The sequence below is a fragment of the Lissotriton helveticus genome, chromosome 1_1 (assembly GCF_964261635.1).
Source record: "Lissotriton helveticus chromosome 1_1, aLisHel1.1, whole genome shotgun sequence".
Lineage (NCBI taxonomy): Eukaryota > Metazoa > Chordata > Amphibia > Caudata > Salamandridae > Lissotriton > Lissotriton helveticus.
Window position 1 is genome coordinate 1,478,168,205 of NC_136057.1, and position 19,110 is coordinate 1,478,187,314.

Below are 19,110 nucleotides of genomic sequence, written 5' to 3' on the forward strand. Positions count from 1 at the left end.
ATGTTGGTGGTAGAGCGGGTCCATTGATCCTTGGAGGCAGGCCCCAGCCCAGGTGCTCCACCGATCATCGCAAGGTTGTTGAACTACCGAGATTGGGACATTACCCTTCGATTAGCTCGGGAAAAAGGGCAGATCACGCATCAGGGAAACAGGCTAGAGTTTTTCGCTGAATTCACCACTATGGTCCAGGCTGCACGGAGGGAGTTTATTCCCACCCAAAAATTGCTGCAAACGGAGGAGATTCCGTACTCTATGCTGTATCCAGTGAGACCGAGGATTGATCCGGAGTGCGCATCCAAGATTTTCACGAATCCTAAAGCTGCACTGGAACATGTTAAACGGTTGAAAGAACGTTGTTGGGACGCAACGGAGGACCCAGATGCTGATGAACAGTTAACCTTAGGATGGAAACTATGGTTGGACGGCACTATATGGGGTTGCTGCTTGGTCCTAGCTGGCGGCCTGATGTGTGAGTTACATGCACCATTGTTATAACTTGATTTATTTGTAATCTCTGAACTGGTATCCTGTACCCTGTAGGGATCGGGTATGGGATTATGGTCCTGAAATAGCATACACCAAGTGTATGAAAACTCAAATTGACGCCACTATGCAATAATTGGGAGATATGGCTGTGTGGACACAGTAGGCCACCTCCCGCCCACCACTGAGGTTACCTGCACTCTGGTGCCCTCATATGGGAGTTCCCCTACTTTCCTTTTGGGACATGGGGAGGGTGGGTAGTTTGTTGTAATTAGTTTGGGTTGCCTTTGGCATGTTGGTGGTGCTGAAGTGGGAGGGGTGTTGGGGGGCGTGGAGTTTATGGCAAACTGATGATTGCAGCAGGAATTGGCTGTTCACAGTTTCTGATACAGCAGTGTGAGTTATGTACTATTCTTATAGTATATTGTTTTATGAATTGGCACAGTTGATACAATAAAGCTAATAACATGGAATGTACGTGGGTTGAATAACCCCCCCAAAATTTGTAATGTGCTCGCATTTTTAGATAGGCACAATGTGCAGGTTCGATTCATCCAGGATGCACATCTCCCTAAAAATACGGAATTACATGTTGGCTCTCGCTGGGCGGGTGTGCGTGTGGCCTCCTCATTCTCTTCCTACTCTAGGGGTGTGATGAACTTAGTTAAGAAAGGAACTCCATACACATTTCTTAGATCTGTATGTGATGAGCAAGGTAGGATACTACTTGTATTAGGTAAGCTGGGGGAAACAATAGTATTGTTTGTAAATACGTATGAGCCAAATGTGGATGACGTTACCTTTTTAATGACGAATGGCGGCGCATCTCCTCCTATCCTACATCAGTGGTCAGATGGGGCAGCAACCTAAATGTTTATTTGGATCTAACGAAGACTCTTCCAGGACAACAATGTGCAATCATCCGGACCCAACACTAGGCGGCGATCTATGCATCAGATATGAATTTAGCAGCCCACATGCCTCGAACATGGAAGTCACGAAATCCAGAGGTGCGGGAAGGTACGTTTGTTTCCATGGTGAATGAATCATGGTCACGACTCGACTATTGGTTGGTTTCCCGGGAGGTAGCCTCTTGGATTGTCTTAGTAAGAAACCTAGCAAGTACGCTATCTGATCATTTACCAGTAGTGATTGAGCTTAAGATCCCGGCCTGTGTTAGACCACCGTTCCAATGGCGGTTGCAACCATCCTCACTTACTGACGCTGTTTTCCGGGCTGAAATTGGGATGGTAATTCATAATTGTTTTGTGGAGAGTGACGGATCAGTGGATAGTTCAGGCACTCTATGAGAGGCATTTAAAGTTACAATAAGGGGAGTGGATATGGGTGCGCAAGCCGGTGTGTTGAAAGACCTTGGGCAGAGATTAAGAAAGTTAGCAGATAAAATTTGCTTGTTAGACAGGTTTATGAGCTATGCTCGACACCTGCAGTGTTGGCTCAGATTAGAGAGCTGGTCTCTCAACATAATCAGACTGCGCATCAGGAGATATTGCACAAATCAAGGCGTTTGAGTGCACAATACTATGGGAAGGGTGGAAGGCCCAGTCTCTCGTTTGGCACAAACGTTGGCTGCCCCCAGAGGGCAGGAACATATCACTTAACTACTAGATGAAGATGAAATTGTTAAGCATTCCACGTCCAAAATCAGTAAAGTGTTTATTGACTTCTATTCTAAATTATATGGGGCCAGCAAAAGCTCGGCTGAGATGAACGCATACTTAGAAGACATACCAGGATGGTTGTTCAATGGGCAACGTGAGCATTTGGTTCAACCATTTGATGAGGACAATGTGAAAGAAGCTATTAGGTCCCTACCTACCTGTAACGTGGCGGGGCGGTATGGCTTGCCTAGCGAGCTTTATAAAGCTTATATTGATGTGCTTGCTCCGCAATCATTAAAAGTATTCGCTGAAGCCTATGAAACTGGGGTTCTTCCCCTGTCCCTCAGGGAGGCTATGACTGTTACGCTTTTAAAACCTGAAAAACTAATAGATGTGATACTTACAGGCCAGTGTCCCTCATAAATTTAGATATTAAAATACTAGCAAAAATGATTGCATTTAGACTGCAGCCTTTGGTCCACAAGTTGGTTCTCCTGGACCAATCGGGTTTTGTCCCTAAGCAATCTACGGTGCACAAACTACGCACTATCTTTGCAGTGCTGCATCATTTGGATCCAGGGACCCCGATGATTGCTGTGCTTCTTGACGCAGCAAAAGCATTCGATTCACTCTACTGGGGCTATATGTTTGTAGTTTTGCGATGGATGGGCATGCCACCTTTTTTTGTGATATGAATACAGCTATTGTACACCAACCCTGTAGCACGTTTGCGAGTGAATGTATGGATATCAGATTGTTTCGCAATTTGTAAAGGCAAGCAACAGGGGTGTCCAAAGCTTTTTTCTCTGGCATTGGAGCCATTAGTATGTACGATGAGGCAGAAGCACTCTCCGGCCGCACTGGGGTTCAGGCAGCGTCCATTGATCAGCTCGCTATATGCAGATGACATATTATATGTCTGAGATCCAGACTCATAACTGCCCCCCCCCCCCCCCCTCCCCTGCTGTGGGAGTATGCTATATTTGAACAAAGGTCAGGGCTGGGGATCATCTGGGCAAAGGCTACAATTTTTCCACTAACTGAACTGTACTGAAAAGGTGGTGCCGGATTATCTGCTCGCCTGACCTGGTGAAATATTTAGGGGCCTGGTTGCATAAAGACCTGGAGACTGTAATGCCTATGAACGGGCTGTAACTGCAATTACTGAACAAATCTCACGTTGGAAGCAACTGCCATTGGCGGATACTATCGCTGCTGTAAAAATTACAGTACTTCCCAAGTTGCTGCATCTCTTTACTAATATCCCAGTTAGGTTAAACATCACCTTTTTTAAAAAGTTGCAAACCTGCCTACTGTTACTAATATAGGCTGGCAAGCAACCAAGTTGCAGCTGGAATACGTTGACGCAGCCATCTGAGAGAGGTGGTTTTGAGGCGCCAGACATACGCCTTTACTACCTATGTGTCCAGGAGCAGTTTGCACATTTTGGGCTGTTTACGCAGAAGTATATGCTGCATTTGGCCGGGGAGGCGGACACTGTGCATCCAATGCCATTGCCGGCAGCGATTCTTCATAAAAGTTACAGTGGTGGTAATAAGGAAATTAACCCAGTTGATTGCACTGTATGGGTATGGAACGCTATAACTAAACGAGTGAGGAGAAAGTATATACACGCACCAAATATGCTAATTGAGGCACATCCGGGGTATCTTCAAAATGTAGGGATTACAAAATTGGGATACATATATCGAAATGGGAATTTATTGACTATGTCAGAGTTTCAAGCTGGGCAACCTTTTAAACTTATGCATGGGTTTATACATGCCAGAGCTGGTAAATTACAGGCTGGAACTTAAAGAAATATTAACTTTCCCTAGTGCAGGAATAATCCCTTGGCTGATGTTCATAAAGAAAGAATGTCTCAGGCTGGGAGTCCTTGCCCTATGGCACGATCCTGAGAGGGGCTGCAAAACGGTTTCACGCAAGCACCTCACTAGGATATTTGTTGACAACAAACTCTGTCGCCTTGTCCAACCCCCATGTCGGCACTTTAACTGATTCCTTTTTAATGACCAAAGTTTCTTATCATTTTGAGTATTTAATGGATGATATATATCCTATTTTAGCTAGGAAACTATATATACAGTTGAGATATGGTACCCTACCCTTAGGAGCCCTTACCAGCAGATGGTCCTCCTCTGCCCCAAAAAATTGTCCTGGTTGCAACTGTGACATAGAAAATGATCTGCACGTTCTCTTCTTTTGTCCAGCTTACTGCAAGTCCAGGAGGTACTGGCTCGTACCTCATTGCAAGAACTTGGGTTTTGTACAGTGTATGCATGCTCTTTGAGCATTAAAAACAGATACAACTAGACACATTGTATTTGCTGTGTCCCAATTTCTCCCAGCTATGTGGTATAAGCGAAGGCATTTAATTGCTAATACTTGATTACTGATCAGCTGCTATCTGTTAGAAACTGTTCATAAGCGTAGGTTTTTAATTGCCACTACATGAATACTGATCAGCTGCTATGTTTTGTTTTTCTGTACATCTGTCTTATTCTTAGTTTGTAGTGACACTATTAATTCACTAAGCATGTAAATACGAAACGATTTCTCATCCATGTATAATTTGTCTTTTTTCCTTTTTTTTAAAAAATGTTCTTTGTATTCTTTTATGGCATAATGCCGAAATAAAGATTTTATGATGATGATTCTGATATCCTCCTCTAGATGTAAAGCCACGACCTACGGCTCCTCGGAAAGATCCACACTTGTATTGGAGAGCAGCTAATGATTTTGCCGTACCAGTATCAGTCTTAATGGCTAGAAGGGCCTCGTCTATGTGGTTTCCGAATAAGGAATCACCGTCATAGGCCATGTCAAGGATTTTTGTTTGTACCTCTGGCCTAAAAGATGTGGCTTTTAGCCATCCTTGGATTCTAAGTACTGTAGCACCGGCAAGTTGTCTAAAGTTGGTGTTAGCAATATCTAGAGCGCAGTCTATAATTTCGGATGCGGCTCGCTCCCCTTCCAAATATTTTCCTTGCCTCTTGTCTAAGGTCCTCTGGGATGAGGTACATAAATTCTGTTAATTCTAACCACATTTGGCTGTCGTATCGACCGAGAATGGTCAGCGAATTTGCTGCCTTAATGAATGCTGCTGCATTAGTGGAAAACCTTTTCCCTTCTAAGACCAACCTCCTTCCATCTTTATCCGGCGGTGTTGAAATTGGCGTAGCTGGATTTTCGGATCTCTGTTGTGCAGCCTGTGATATAAATGAATCCGGTTGTGGATGACCTATCAGACCAGATGGAGTATCCGGAGGAGCACGGTACTTTTTCTCAATGCTTGGGAGAACCGCAGGTATAGAGGCAGGCGTTTTTATAATTTTTATCCCTTCATTCCAAATGTAATCAATGATAGGAATCGCTCTTGTTATTTTCCTGTATTCTTCTTTAAAATCATGCAAGAAGCAATCCGTGTGCTCTATCGTGACTGGTAAATGAAATCTGGTTGCAGCACGTTGCATCAGGTTGTGAAAACTGCCGATGTCCTCAGGGGGAGAATCTGATGGCTGAGGAATAGGCGGAGAAGGCATGGGAAAGATATAGTCATCCCAAGGATCCACGTTGCCAGTATTGTCGGGTAATTCACCCTATTCGAGATCATCCTCGTCTGAGGAAGTAGTATCATGGTGTGCTCGAGGTACTGTTCCAGAAGGTTGTGTTGGGAGAGCTAGGGTCCTCCACCTGCGGCAGCGAGACTGTAGGTAAGGGTGGTAAAACAGGAGCAGGCGGTACTGAAGGAAACCTTTGGCGGTAATCTGCCAACATGGCTTGCAGATCTTGTATTTAAGTGGGAGGAAGATGACTTGTCTCTCCGTGATCCGAAACCCTCCCGGGAGGTTTTTGATAAGGGGCAGAGAGGTGTTCCTGATAAAAGTGTTCCTGGTAATCCTCTTCCTCCTCATCATCGTGACACTTTATTTGGAGCTCAGAGGGGTGGCGAGCTATGCCGAACGGTCCCTCATCATCTTCGTCATCAAATTCCTCATCCTCCACATAAGTCTCTAGAATATGAGATGGTAGCAGAGGAGATATGTTGCTGTAATCATGTCTCTGGTAAGTTTTGAATTGGAAATGAGTAAGAAATAGGTGTAGTCTGTGAAACTGGTGGAATCGCTGTTGACAGACTTCGTCGACGGGCTCTTCGTCGTCGGAATGATCTTCGCCGACGGGCTCGTCATCGACGGGCTCTCTGTCGACGCAGTCGTCATCGACGGGCTCTTTGTCGGCACTGTCGTCGTTGAGGAAGGCTGTTGTCGTCGACGGGCTCTTCGTCGACGCGGTCGTCGTCAACGGGCTCTTCGGCGACACGGTAGTCGTCGACTGGCTGAACGTCGAAGAGGTGGACTTTACCTTTGTCGTCGATGGAACTGTCATCGACGAGCTTGACGGAGACTTAGTTAATGAACTATTCATCGACGAATCCTTCGCCCCACTAGATTTCTTTGAAATGGAGATCTTAGAAGACACAATAGGCGAAGAAATGGCCGTAGTGGAGACTGTAGCCAAAGATAGAGGAGCAGCAGAAGTTACAGAGACCGTATGAGAGGAAACCAGAGTAAGGGTTTTTACCTGGATTTTACTCACGGTTCTGGGGGCTGAAGGCCTTCTAGAAACCTCAGATGACGGAAACAGCGTTGACCCAGAGGATAGTTTGGGAGACCTCTGTGACTGGTCAGAAACTTAATGAGAAGCCTTGTGATGCTTTCTTCCCTCACTGGAAGAGCGGTCATGAGATCTAGCCCTATTGCTAGATGTCGAGGCCTTGTCATCCTCTTTAGCCGAGGAGGATTTCAACCACAAAAGCAGCCTTGCCTCCCTGTCCCTAATAGTTTTAGCAGGGAAGGTATGGCAGATTCTACAATCCTTAACAACATGTTTAGGATGTAGACAGTAGATGCAGTCCTTGTGCTGATCATTCACATGTACCCTCTTCTTCTCACAGGTCCTACAAGCTCTAAAAAGAGCCTTCTTGTCAGATATTTTGAAGAACAAAGGTGAAGAAACTGAGTAGGCACTCAGGGAGACTCCCTTCCACACGACGCGCAGTGAAAATCTGAGGAGAACTGCCTCTGCTGGGAAGGTTCTAAAGGGTGCTGGTAGCGGATTGGTTGGAACGATTTTTTGTTCTTTTCATATAATGAGGTAGATAGGCTACTAAGTTTTAGGCCTTTTGGCTTTTCTTTCAGCCTACTACTATTTTACGAAGGCACTATTTTTGTATTTTTTACCGTGGGACTCCCGCCAATACTGGATAATGCAGAATATGTGAAACTAGGTATCCTACAAATTGACAGGCACTATTCAGTATTAATGTTCCAGTGCTGGTAATCCTTCAGCCAGGGACAACATCTTAAACTTTTCTTTGGGCAGAAACCAGCTCAAGATCCTGAGATATGGGATCGGTATAAAGCCACAGTCCTTTAGGGCTATGAAGTACCAGGAGCAGCATCACTAGTCCAGTTTCTGCTCTGGCACCAATTCCACTGCCACTTTCAGGAGCAAGATTTTTAGCTGCTGCTGAAGGATACACAGGTGGTCTGCTAAGAGGGCGAAATGAGGGAATGGGTGGAGGGGCACGTTGGAAGGGTAGAGCATATTCCCATTCTACAATTTGCAAGATCCAATTGGTCTGAAGTAATGGTCTTCCTATCCAGCAGAGGAAAAGATACAAGTGCTCCAACAGTCGTCATATGTTCAAACAAGACAGAACTAGGGCTGCTTCTATGCAGTGGCAGAGGAGGAAAGGGCGAGGCAAGGTTGGCCTAAATCTTCTGGCTACAACACAGGGAACGGCCAGGGCAGAGGTACGTTTTTTCCAGTACCGTAGAATTGGTCCTATGAAAGTCTTATTGAAAGGGAGAAAGGACTCTGATGATTGAGATGTGGAGTGTAACACCTCATTCATTAAGTTCAACTTGAACTCCACAGGAGATAGTGGTAATTCTAAAATGTATGCCCCCTTATGAATGACATGGTAAAATGTGGCTTCCTAGAGGGAGAAACTGGGGGGCAAAAGAATTCCCACTCCGGGAGCGGTTCAACGCACTTGCATCACGGTGTTTAAGACGCTCGGGTCCATGGTGACAGCTGCCCATTTCCATTGTCTGCATCCTGTCTAGGAATTTCTAAAGGATAAGAATCCCCAACCAAAACATAATCTAACTTCGTCCGCTAGTCTCTGTGCTTCTCTTCTTGACCTACGTACATTGTACCAGAAAAGCTCCAGAATGCTGGAGCGAAAAGAATAAAAGGCACCTTTTGTTTCGTGGCATGTACATGGACGCTTGTGGTCTGCTGTAACAATGTCTATGTTTTATACACAATATTTTGTCTCGGAGACATTAATCCCCCCCCCCCGTTTTTTAACAGGTCACTATGCAATTTGCATGGCCAAACAGAGTGGGTGGTATTATTTGCCTTGACCCACTTTATTTGGTGAATAACTTGCCTTTCCTTGCCACATATTTTAATCAATCATGCCACAGAAATAAATCCTGCATTGCTGCATAAAGGCAGAAGCCCTACTTTTTTTGTTAAAACAATGAAAACACAGAACACATGGGCTTAAATGAAGGCACTGGCAACATTGTTTTGTACTGTATTTTTGCATCTGTAGAAACCTTGGCAAATGCATATAGAATTTACTGATACAGCTCTCTAAAGAGAACTTATGAATAACTCAGAGTGGTTTTTCACAGGTGTTTTTCAGTAATCACAAGCAAGAGCAAAACATCATTTGAGAGCACGATTTGGCCAAAGAAGTAAAACCTTAACACTTTAGCATCCGAGTGAAGTTTTTTTTCTCATAGCTCAAGTCTAGATTCATTTCCTCTAATAAGAAAATCTAGATGAAATTTTCCTAGATGCCCTAAGCACTCTTGATTTCCATGGGTGTCTACTTCTTGCCCTGGGTGGTGGGAACGTTGGGAAGGCAAGAGTAGACAGTGGTTTCATCAGAAGTTAGAGGGTTGCCACTAACTTGCAGCATTTCAGAGTAAAAAGTTCTGCGCCTGGAAATAACTCTGCATTATGTATTGCTGTGAAGGTTTCCTTGGTAGCAGCCCACATTTAATAACAAGGCCAGTATTACATTTAGGGCGCAACGTTTACTGGTTGCTCTCGGCGCAGACTGACGCCGTGCACCCTGTGAAAGTTCATGCACTTACCTCAGCGCAGCTATAAAATCTTGCCTGGATTGGTGAAAGTGCACTAGTGAAAAGTGGACCGCTGTCTGCCGCCAGTCTGTCTTTTACTGAGCAAGTGGCAACACAGCCTATATTCCAAAGTGGTGAGAGTCCCTGGATGCAGTGAATGACTGTGCCCATCTGCAGGGAGATGCCTAGGGGATCCCGGGGGACTTTCTCCTCCATTCTAAGGGGCACCCTTGTGGGGTGCAGAAACTGTGCATCACCTCTGTGTGACTATGGTCAGTGCGCCTCCCGTCAGAACTTTTGCCTTTGCGTCTCCAAGACAGCAAGGGCTCAGAACAAAGTGTTTCCTCATTTGTATGGGGCCAGGCTCCCATGCAAATGAGTGAATGCCCCCTGGTGATCATGTTGGCGTAATGCAAAATGATGGGGCCCAGTGCAGAACGTAATTAGGACCCTTTGCTTCTCCCATATTTCACAGATATTTGTTGGCCTTGGGCTAAATGGAAGCCCACTTTAAGGTTGAGGACCCCACCTGCACAGGAGGAGCTGGCGCTAGATCCTCCGACTCAGGTCTGTTCAGGAAAAGGAAGCACATCTAAATGTCTTGGAACTCACTACCCTAGTGTCTTTGTAGACAGTTTGTGCTGTATAAATCCACATACATGCCTGCATATGTTGCAGAACGGCAAGACACACCCCTTTAAAGAAGAAAATAAGTTACTTACCTGTAAATTTGGTTCTCCAGTATTGGAAACTTTTATAGATTACCATGCTTGAATCATTCCCCGTCGTCGAGGTGGGAGTCTAGGTATACATAAAATAGCAATAAAAAACCATTACAAAAGAAGAAACTAGGCCTAGGCCCATTCTCCTTTTGCAATCTATCCACCTCTTTATGTAAAAGAGCCCAAACAATTCTGAACAACCAATCAGAACAGCCTCACCCTCCAGATCCTTGCTGAGAAGAACCTCAGACCCTCGGATTTTCGTATACGTTGTGTAAAACTTTATCCAAAGAGACTGAAGGCTGGGCTTTCCCAGGGGAGGAGGGTGGGTTGCATGGGTATCTATGAAAGCTTCCAATACTGGAGAACCAAAGTTACAGGTAAGTAACTTATTTTCTTACTCCAGTATTGGAACTTTCATAGATTCCCAAGCTTGAATCAGAGTAGCTAGCAGTCAGAAGCACATTTTGCTCTCTCATTGTTGTGTCTCCCTCGCCTCTCTTTTAAAGAATACATCAAGCAAAGAACATTAAAAACATTGCAATAACATTAAGAATAAATCGCAAATGCACATATAAACCCAAAATGTGCCAATAACAAGAAAGAAAGGAGGGAAGAAAAGGAAAGCTCACCACTCAATGGAAGAGGTTCCTCAGGACTGCCTGGCCCACAGCAGTGTCTTCCTGTGTCGAGGCATCCAGGCAGTAATGTCTTGTGAAAGTGTGCGTGCTGCTCCAAGTTGCAGCCCTGCAGATATCTTTGATCTGGACCCTAGCAAAGAGGGCAGTAGAAGAAGCCATGGACATTGTAGAATGTGCTCGGACTCTACCCTCCAGGAGTTTGCCCGCTGCTGAATGACAAAAACGTATAGCACAGGCCACCCACCGAGAAATCCCCTACTTGGACAGGGGCAAGCCCTTGCGGGGAGCGCTAAACGAAAAAAACAGTTGAGAAGATTTTCGGAATTCTTTAGTATGATCCAGATAGAACTTCAGACATCTCTGCACATCCAGAGAGTGGAGTGCTCTTTTCGTCGGCATAGAGGGCTGAGGTAAGAAAGCCTTAAGAATCACCGGCTCATTTAAATAAAAGACCAAAGGCACCTTAGGTATGAACCTTGGATTAGTCCTTAGAATCACTGTATTTTTCTTGAATTGAAGGAAGGGTTCCTGGATCGCCAGAGCTTGTAACTCACCCATTCTTCTTGTAGAACTGAGAGCTAGGAGAAGCGCCACCTTCCAAGAGAGGAATTTCAGATCTGCTGGATGAATCGCCTCAAAGGGGGGGCTTCATCAGCTGGGTGAGAACCAAATTCAAATGCCACATAGGAGGCGGAGGCCTCACTAGTGGAAAGACTCTAAAGAGGCCTTTGAGAAACTGCTTTACAATCCAGACTGACCAGAGAGAAGGTCCAGATGTAGTGCGTCTATAGCCAGAAACTGCCGCCAAATAAACCTTTATGGATGAATGAGCCAGCCTCGCTTTAGCCAAAGACCGAAAATATGGAAGAACTTGGTGAGGTTGAGATGAAAAAGGGTCGAAACCCTCCTGCTAACACCAGATACAGAATCGCTTTCATTTTAAACGGTATGTCTCTTCAGTAGAAGGAGCTCTGGCCTGAGAGAGAACCTCCTTAATCTACTCCGAGAGATCTAGCCCAAGAAACTCTCGCTGCTAAGGAGCCATGCTGACAGGTGCAAGGAGCAAGGGTCCGGGTGCCAGACCTGGCCCTGGGACATCGTTAGAAGGTCTGGGACCATCCGTAGCAGCCGTGGAGGGTCCAGGGAGAGGATAAAAATGTGCCTGACCAGGCTATCAAAAGCGCATTCCCCAGCGATCCGCGATAGTGTAGCTTGCTGGCGTACAACTGGCATTTTTTGTTCTTCGGGTGGCAATAAGGGCTATTGAGGTTTTGCCGCATCGGTGAAAAATGTCCTCCAAGACAGTCTGGTTCAGTTCCCATTCGTGGCTGACTGACGACAGCCTGCTGAGCATGTCCGCCTTTTCGTTTAGTACTCCTGGAAGATGTTCCGCATTCAGTGATATCCTGTGAAGGATAGCCCACTCCCAAATCTTCTGGGCTTCATGTGACAACGGACGAGATCTGGTACCCCCTTCTTTGCTTATATGGTGCATGGCTGTGGTGTTGTCCTTGCGGACGAGAACCGCCGATCCCTGGAAAAAGGCCTGTAGTGCCAGACGAATCGCCTTGAGTTCCAGGAGATTTGTATGGAGAAGGCGCTGCTGTGGCAACAATGTCCGCTTACATGCAAGTCCTGTAGCATCGCGCCCCAGCCTTCCAGCAAGGCATCTGCCATCACTACCTGAGGAGCTGGATTGATTACAAAGGATAGACCTTGGGATCTATTTTCTTCCTTCGTCCACCACAAAGCGTCCTTTTTCATAGCCAGAGTGATCACCACCTTGTCGTCGAAGGATCCGTCTACTTGTCGCCATTGCAGGTCGACCTGCTCCTGAAGTGAACGCATCCGCAACCTGCAGTGAGGTATTAAAAGAAAGCAAGAGGAAATTGTTCCTAGCAGGGATTTGTAACGGCGAACTGAAAGATACTTTCTTCCTTGCAATAGCTGAGCCCTGGACATCAGTTTCTCTTGCCTTTCGAGGAATGGAGAAGCCTTGTTGAGAGACGTGTCCAGGATGGCCCATAGGAATCGCGCTTCCATGGACGGACAGGGAGATGACTTCTCCCTGTTGAGAGTCATGCTCAGATTCCTGAACAGACGCGTGCATGCATCGACTGTTTCTTCCGCTGCACGTCTGGTCGGGCCTTCAGCAACCAATCGTCCAGGTAGGGGAAGATCTGAAAATGCTGCTTCCTGAGAAAGGCTGCCACCGGCGCCAGCACTTTAGTAAAGATCCACGGACCAGACCGAAGTCCAAAAGGTAGAACCTTGAACTGGAAGTGGCTCTTGGCTACTGTAAACCGGAGAAACCTCCTGTGGGTTGGATGAATGGGTATGGGAAAATACGCCTCCTCAAGATCAAGAGTGGCTGTAAAGTCCCCAGGGTTGAGGAGACATAAAATGTCCTGGAGAGACGCCATCCGAAATAATGGTCTTATGAGATAGGTGTTCAGCTCCGAGATCTAAAATGGGGCGCCACTTCTCCAGTGTCTTCTTGACCAGAAAAAATCTTGAGTAGAAACCCTCCCTCCTGAGAAAAGGAGACCAGCTCTACAGCTCCCTTGAGGAGCATCTGATGGACTTCGAGCCGCAGATGTTTCGAAGGCATGGCGGCAGGGGGATTGAAAGGTGGAAGATGAACAAACTCCAGCGTATTGCCACATTGAATGATGTTGAGTACCCAACGGTCTGATGTTATCCGTTGTCAGTTGTGGAGGTTTTGAGATACCCTGCCCCACACAGATATTGTCTGGGAGGGGGGTATAGCAGGAAGAGCCAGTACACCGCTATTGCCGCTTAGTGGTGTCACGCCCATGGCGATTCGGTTTCCCTTTAGAGTTAGACCTAGAGAAAGAAGAGGTCTGGCCTTGTCTTTGATGGTAAGATGGACGATAAGACGGAGGCGTTGAACTATAAGAAGGAGGATATCGTTGCTGCTGGTATGAAACCCTGTAGGTTGTAGTACTTCTTCCTCTGGCTCCAAGGAAAGGAACCTTTAGATATTGTAGGGTTCCCAAGGATCTTGCTGTTTCCGTATCCTTTTTGATGTATTGGAGGGCATCATCAATATGTTTACCAAATAATGCGTCCCCATCAAACGGAAGGTCCAGGGTTTTGTTTTGTACCTCAGGCCGGAACCATGCCGCCCTTAGCCAGCCTTGGCGACCAACAGCTGCGCCTGCTAGCGAGCGGAAAGCAGTTGTGGCAATGTCCATTGCGCAATCTATAATCTCAGCTGATGTAACTTTGCTTCCACCTTGGACTCCTGAGGCAGGTGGTCTAGATATGGTGAGAGGTCACACCACATCTGACGATCATACCTGCCAAGTATCGCCAACACATTCGCCGCTCTAATCAAAAGACTTGCCATCAAGGAAAATATTTCCCCAGCATTATCCAGGCGTCTGCCTTCCTTATCAAGAGGAGTAGTAAGGGGCGCAGAAGGGTTGCATTATTTTCTCTGAGCTGCCTGGGATATCACTGAATCCGGCTTCGGTTGACCTGTTAAGGATGCTGGACTGTCATCAGGGGCCTTGTATTTTTTCTCCAGACACGGCAAGACTGGAATTACAGTAGTTTCTTCTTTTGTAATTGTTTTTTATTGCTATTTTATGTATACCGAGACTCCCATCTCGACGACGGGGAATGATTCAAGCATGGGAATCTATGAAAGTTCCAATACTGGAGTAACATTACATTGCAACACATTTTCTTCTATCCCACTTTTCCAAGACTAGAGTTTAGATTTTTCATAGAGATCACACCTACTATAGTTTTCCTGAAAACCGTGATTTAAGTGAACCACACTCTTCCGTCCAATGAAAAATTAGATATGGAATAAATCTGTCTCAACAACAATTTCCTATGCGTTATATAATCGAAGTATGGAAAAGTGAATGCACGGGGTAGGAATCATCAAGCTCATCAACAATGGTTATGAAAGCAGCTTCCCAATCCATATGCCAAGACACTGGGGTTCCTCAGATAAACTGGCTGGCCATACAGAAGAACTTGATAATGGCACACAGAAAGCGATCAGAAAAGTCCCTAATTGCATTCTACCCAACTGCGCTCTTTTACAGAACTCTCCAAAAGGTAAGAAACTCCATCAGCTTGTCTAAGATACTTATGGGCTTGCCCATGACGATAATGGTACGAAGATCTGTTGTCAGAAAATACTTTGCTGCTGCTTCTTTAGATTCCAAATCTTTTCATCCAACAGAGAATTAGTTCTCAATCAATACCTTCCTTTTAACGTTAACCTTTACAGCTTGGGTCAAGGGCATATGTGTTTCTTTCTTCGATCTAATTGCAGTGGAAACAAGAGATCAGGCAAAGGTTAGATAATGTTGGGGAGAGAAGCTCTTCCCTCTCATTTGCTACGCCCTGGCGGACCCTCTACCTTTAAGCTCAGATCCCCCCAGATACGAATAGCTGTTTTCTAATTCATACCACTCCACTGCTCAGGCTTGAGTTTGTTATAGACGTTGCTTGTTTTTTTCTTTCTTTTTTTTTTTTTAAAGTAAACTTATTGGTGCGGCGTTATTTTGTCATACCCTAATGCAACACTACCAACCACTCACGTGAAAGACTCAGACGAAATGTATATTTAATACTAGATGATATTGTTATATAGCGATTTGAGGATGCCATTGAAATGTAGTACGGTGATAAACATGTGAGCCATTGATCAGAGCTCTCCTGAGACGATATAGTTTGTAGGAATATGTTGATTTAATAGAGAGATGTCTACATTTATTCAATGCTTGTGTATTGAAATGTTATATTAAGGCATGCCAATAAAATAAGTTGAAGAAAAAAACCTTTAGAGCTTGGGCTCTGAAAATATACCTCATCTTGAATTTGCAGATAAAGATTCTGCTACTATAAGCACTGCCAAACTGACTTAATTATGAAGATCTACAAAGTGGAACATACTTCGGTATTGAGCCTTGAAATGGAAAATCCATTCTTTATTGGTTCTAGTAAAACCTAGTCCTTTCCTCTCTGGTTCTGAATTTATTTTGCCTTCTCCTGTAAGTACTTTTAGCCATGCAGCTTACCTTACCAGGGGAGTATAATCTTTCATTATTGTCCCAATAATGTGTCGTATTCAGGCCCAAGCACGCCTTCCCCTCCCTATTTGGGATCCAGGCATCAATAACATTTAGTCTGGTCTTCCATAATGTACAGTCAAATTGAACTCATGGCACCTTATTATCTTATCACCTTATTATTAAACTCTTGAAGGTTGCCTTTACAGGGTCCATTACCTCTGCTGGATTATAGACAAACTGAGGACACCTTCAAAGGAGCTACACATTTTTCATAGGTATGATATCATTATGTGCACTGTTCATTATTTTATATGACATTGGATTTGCATTTCAATTTAATAATTTGCACCCCAGTATCCGATCTGCAGAAGAGACGGTATATACATTTGATACCTTCATAGAGAAGTTTAGTATTTTATGGAGGAAGCAAAATCATTCTGAAAGTTTGAGGGCTGTTTTATCGCCTATGGGTCAGCTAAAGCTACCACTGTCAAGTGTACAGTATCGTGCATCTCTAAAAATTGTGAAACCTTGTTTATTGGTTCCCCAAAGACCTCATGCTCATAGCATCAGTGATCTTTCAGAAGCTTTTACTCAATTTCTGGATTCCAAGGGCAGCCAGAAGGACAATCAACACTATCCTCCAAATAAGTCTTTCAGGCAATGTAGTTTCTTCTGCTTAGGAGGTTTTTCTCAGTGTTTTGTTCAAGGTCTGGTCAACATATGATCTCTCTGATTCCCCTTCTTAAAGTCAGGATCAATGAGTCGAAAAAGAATATATAAACAAAGTGAAGAAAACATTTTCATGTTGATTGTGGTTCTTTTAGACCTTGCTGTCCTTTTATGCGCCGAGACACCTTTGGGTAATTGTTTGCGCAATAAAAATCTCAAAAATAAATAAATAAATAAACTGCATCTTACACAATATTTGAGCACATTCTGTGCTTCAACCATTCATGCTGGAAAAACCATGTCAGGAAATGGGCGCTAATAATGTATGAGGTAGGGGTTGAAATCAGACACTTGAGTGAAGGGCCTGCTTCAGAATTTAAAGTGGCAGCATGCCTTTGAAAGTACCTCGGTTATCATTACTTTGGTTGTGTTATGCTTGGCGAGCTGTGAAGGAGGACAAAGAAGGACGGAGTGAACAGAAATCACCATGATCATCATTTTCTAATTTATCCATCCAGAGATGTGGCTTCAACAACAACCCAAAAACAATGAATTGCACAGAATGGTAACTTAGCTTTACTTAGGTTGACCCAGTTTACCCCAGGAATCCCCAGTACTCCTGGCTCGTCACTTTGCCAGCTCACACCAGACAGCCTTTAAACCGAAATCGTCATGTTTCTCAACCCTAAATTCACAACAGTACATATATGCGCATTGGATCAAAGTGGCCACAGTGTTAAAGTTCTCTCAACGTCTTACTCATATTGACCTTTTCCTCTGGACACCTGTGTTGCAGAATTTTTATCAAGGGGTGCCTCCCTTCCTTTTAATCCAAAATGTCAGTGACAAAACCCATCAGAAGGGCAGATTATAGTACTGTTCTTTGTAGCCATCACTTGTCACCAGCTCCTTTAAGAGAATTCAACAGTACAAGATATTAAAGTGAGCACAAAGGTTTATATGGAGACCAATATGGAATGTTCATTCAACCACAATATCTATGGTACAAAGGTACAGGAGTAGAGGGACTTCAGAAAAGCTCTGAAGCCTGCTGTGAGCATGTGGAAGCAGAGACATAGGGGAATTTGGGGGCAGGAGGGCTTCTGCTCAACATGTCAAGTACCCTACAGGCCTGTCAGAACATGTAGCAGTATTTTGTAACATTGTTCTCACTAAGCAAGTCCAGGAGTTACCCAATTGTAAGCAAGGAATGGAGAGCCTAGGAATGTCTTACACATCTTAACGGTCAAATTCTCTTAAATCCTTTATTTTTACTCCGGTAGTAGGGAAACATGCTACTTTTTGACCCGAATCACAGTCTCCAACTGGCTGAAACCTAATTAAAATGTTGTCTCTAAGTCACTTACCGTTGGCTTGGTATTTGTAGACAACACTGACAGGCCTGAAAGACAAGAGAATACAGATTATTACTCTCTAAAGTTATTGTCTTTACACTAAGCACATCACTCGCTGTTGGAAACCCCTTACATTTCAGCAAACTGCAGTTGAAAAAAATATATAAACATATATTTATATGGAGGTAACAATCATACTGTTAAGGTTAAGCAGAATAGACAAACAACACAATTATGGTGTAAATATTATAATTGTATTAAAAACTTGTAATGCCAAAGGTCTGGCCTTGGCAAATATGCAGCTCAAAAAAACATTTTGGCAAACACATTCAATATACAAAAATAGCAAACTGTAAAAATAAAGGAGCGTCACAGTAGCTCAGGCAAACCAGTGCACTCTTTTTCAGGCAGCTGTGCACATGTGACCAGGCAAAAATAAGTCACTCACAGAACTCAACAGCCAATGCATGAAGTGGTCACATCCACTGCCCCATGCTATATGCTGTGGTGGGCATAAACAAGGAGTGAATGACACCTGAACAGGCCAACAGATTAAGAAAGCTGACTGGAAGCCCCTGTAAGCTTGTATAGATGTATATTTTTTTTAAGAAACATGAGGATGCTGACATGGTTAAAGCTACCTCTAGACCAGTCCTAAATTCAAAAGAACAACATACAAGACCTACATAAAGTCAGCAACAAGCATTATGACGTGTAGCATGAGTCTAGTAATCCCCACCAAATGAGATCAAACAGCATAATTTTTTTAATTCAAGATCTGACCTCAATGACATTAAAATCTAGCCCAGATATCCTTTAGGCGCTGTTTGAGATGGACTGGGCTGCTAAAATGCTGCTTTGTATTACAGCAGGACATGTTCACAAGCCTTCGGTTAAGATAGGGGCCTTCTACATCATTCAATGTAGGGAGCTTACTTGTTTCGCAAGCAGCACAACGAGCTCACAGAATGTTTCTCACAGAAGGTCCAATTTTGGGAATTGAGCCAGCAGAATCAAGGCCAGCTGCATTTTAATCTGAATGACCTTAATCTGTGAAATTACTAACAATTTTATCCCAAAACCATGTGCCGTAACATATGCAATTTGGGCAACACCGAGTAGTACAGTGAAAATAATTGTATGCGAGACTATATAGACCCTGTACTGAACACGCTGATACTTGCATTCAATGACCGTTTGAACAAGCTGAATCTTGCATTCAAAGATAGTTTCAGTGTGTGTTCAAGTTATCTGCTACTGCTCCTACTTTCTTAGCCTTAACAGGTCTGGCAGTGACCACTTCTTGTACCATCAAATCAATGCCCGCAATCAGCTTGCAACAACTCCAAATCTTCAACATTCATGACA

General features: G+C 44.3%; 1 protein-coding gene across 1 annotated transcript in view; it reads right to left on the reverse strand.

The window, feature by feature from the left end:
* The window catches only part of SARNP (SAP domain containing ribonucleoprotein), a 738,339-nt gene that overhangs the window by 211,811 nt on the left and 507,418 nt on the right, over positions 1–19,110 (reverse strand). Inside the window, exon 8 of the mRNA XM_078686447.1 lies at positions 17,755–17,789. Within this exon, the coding sequence (XP_078542573.1) occupies positions 17,755–17,789 (35 nt within the window). The remainder of the gene's footprint in view (positions 1–17,754; positions 17,790–19,110) is intronic.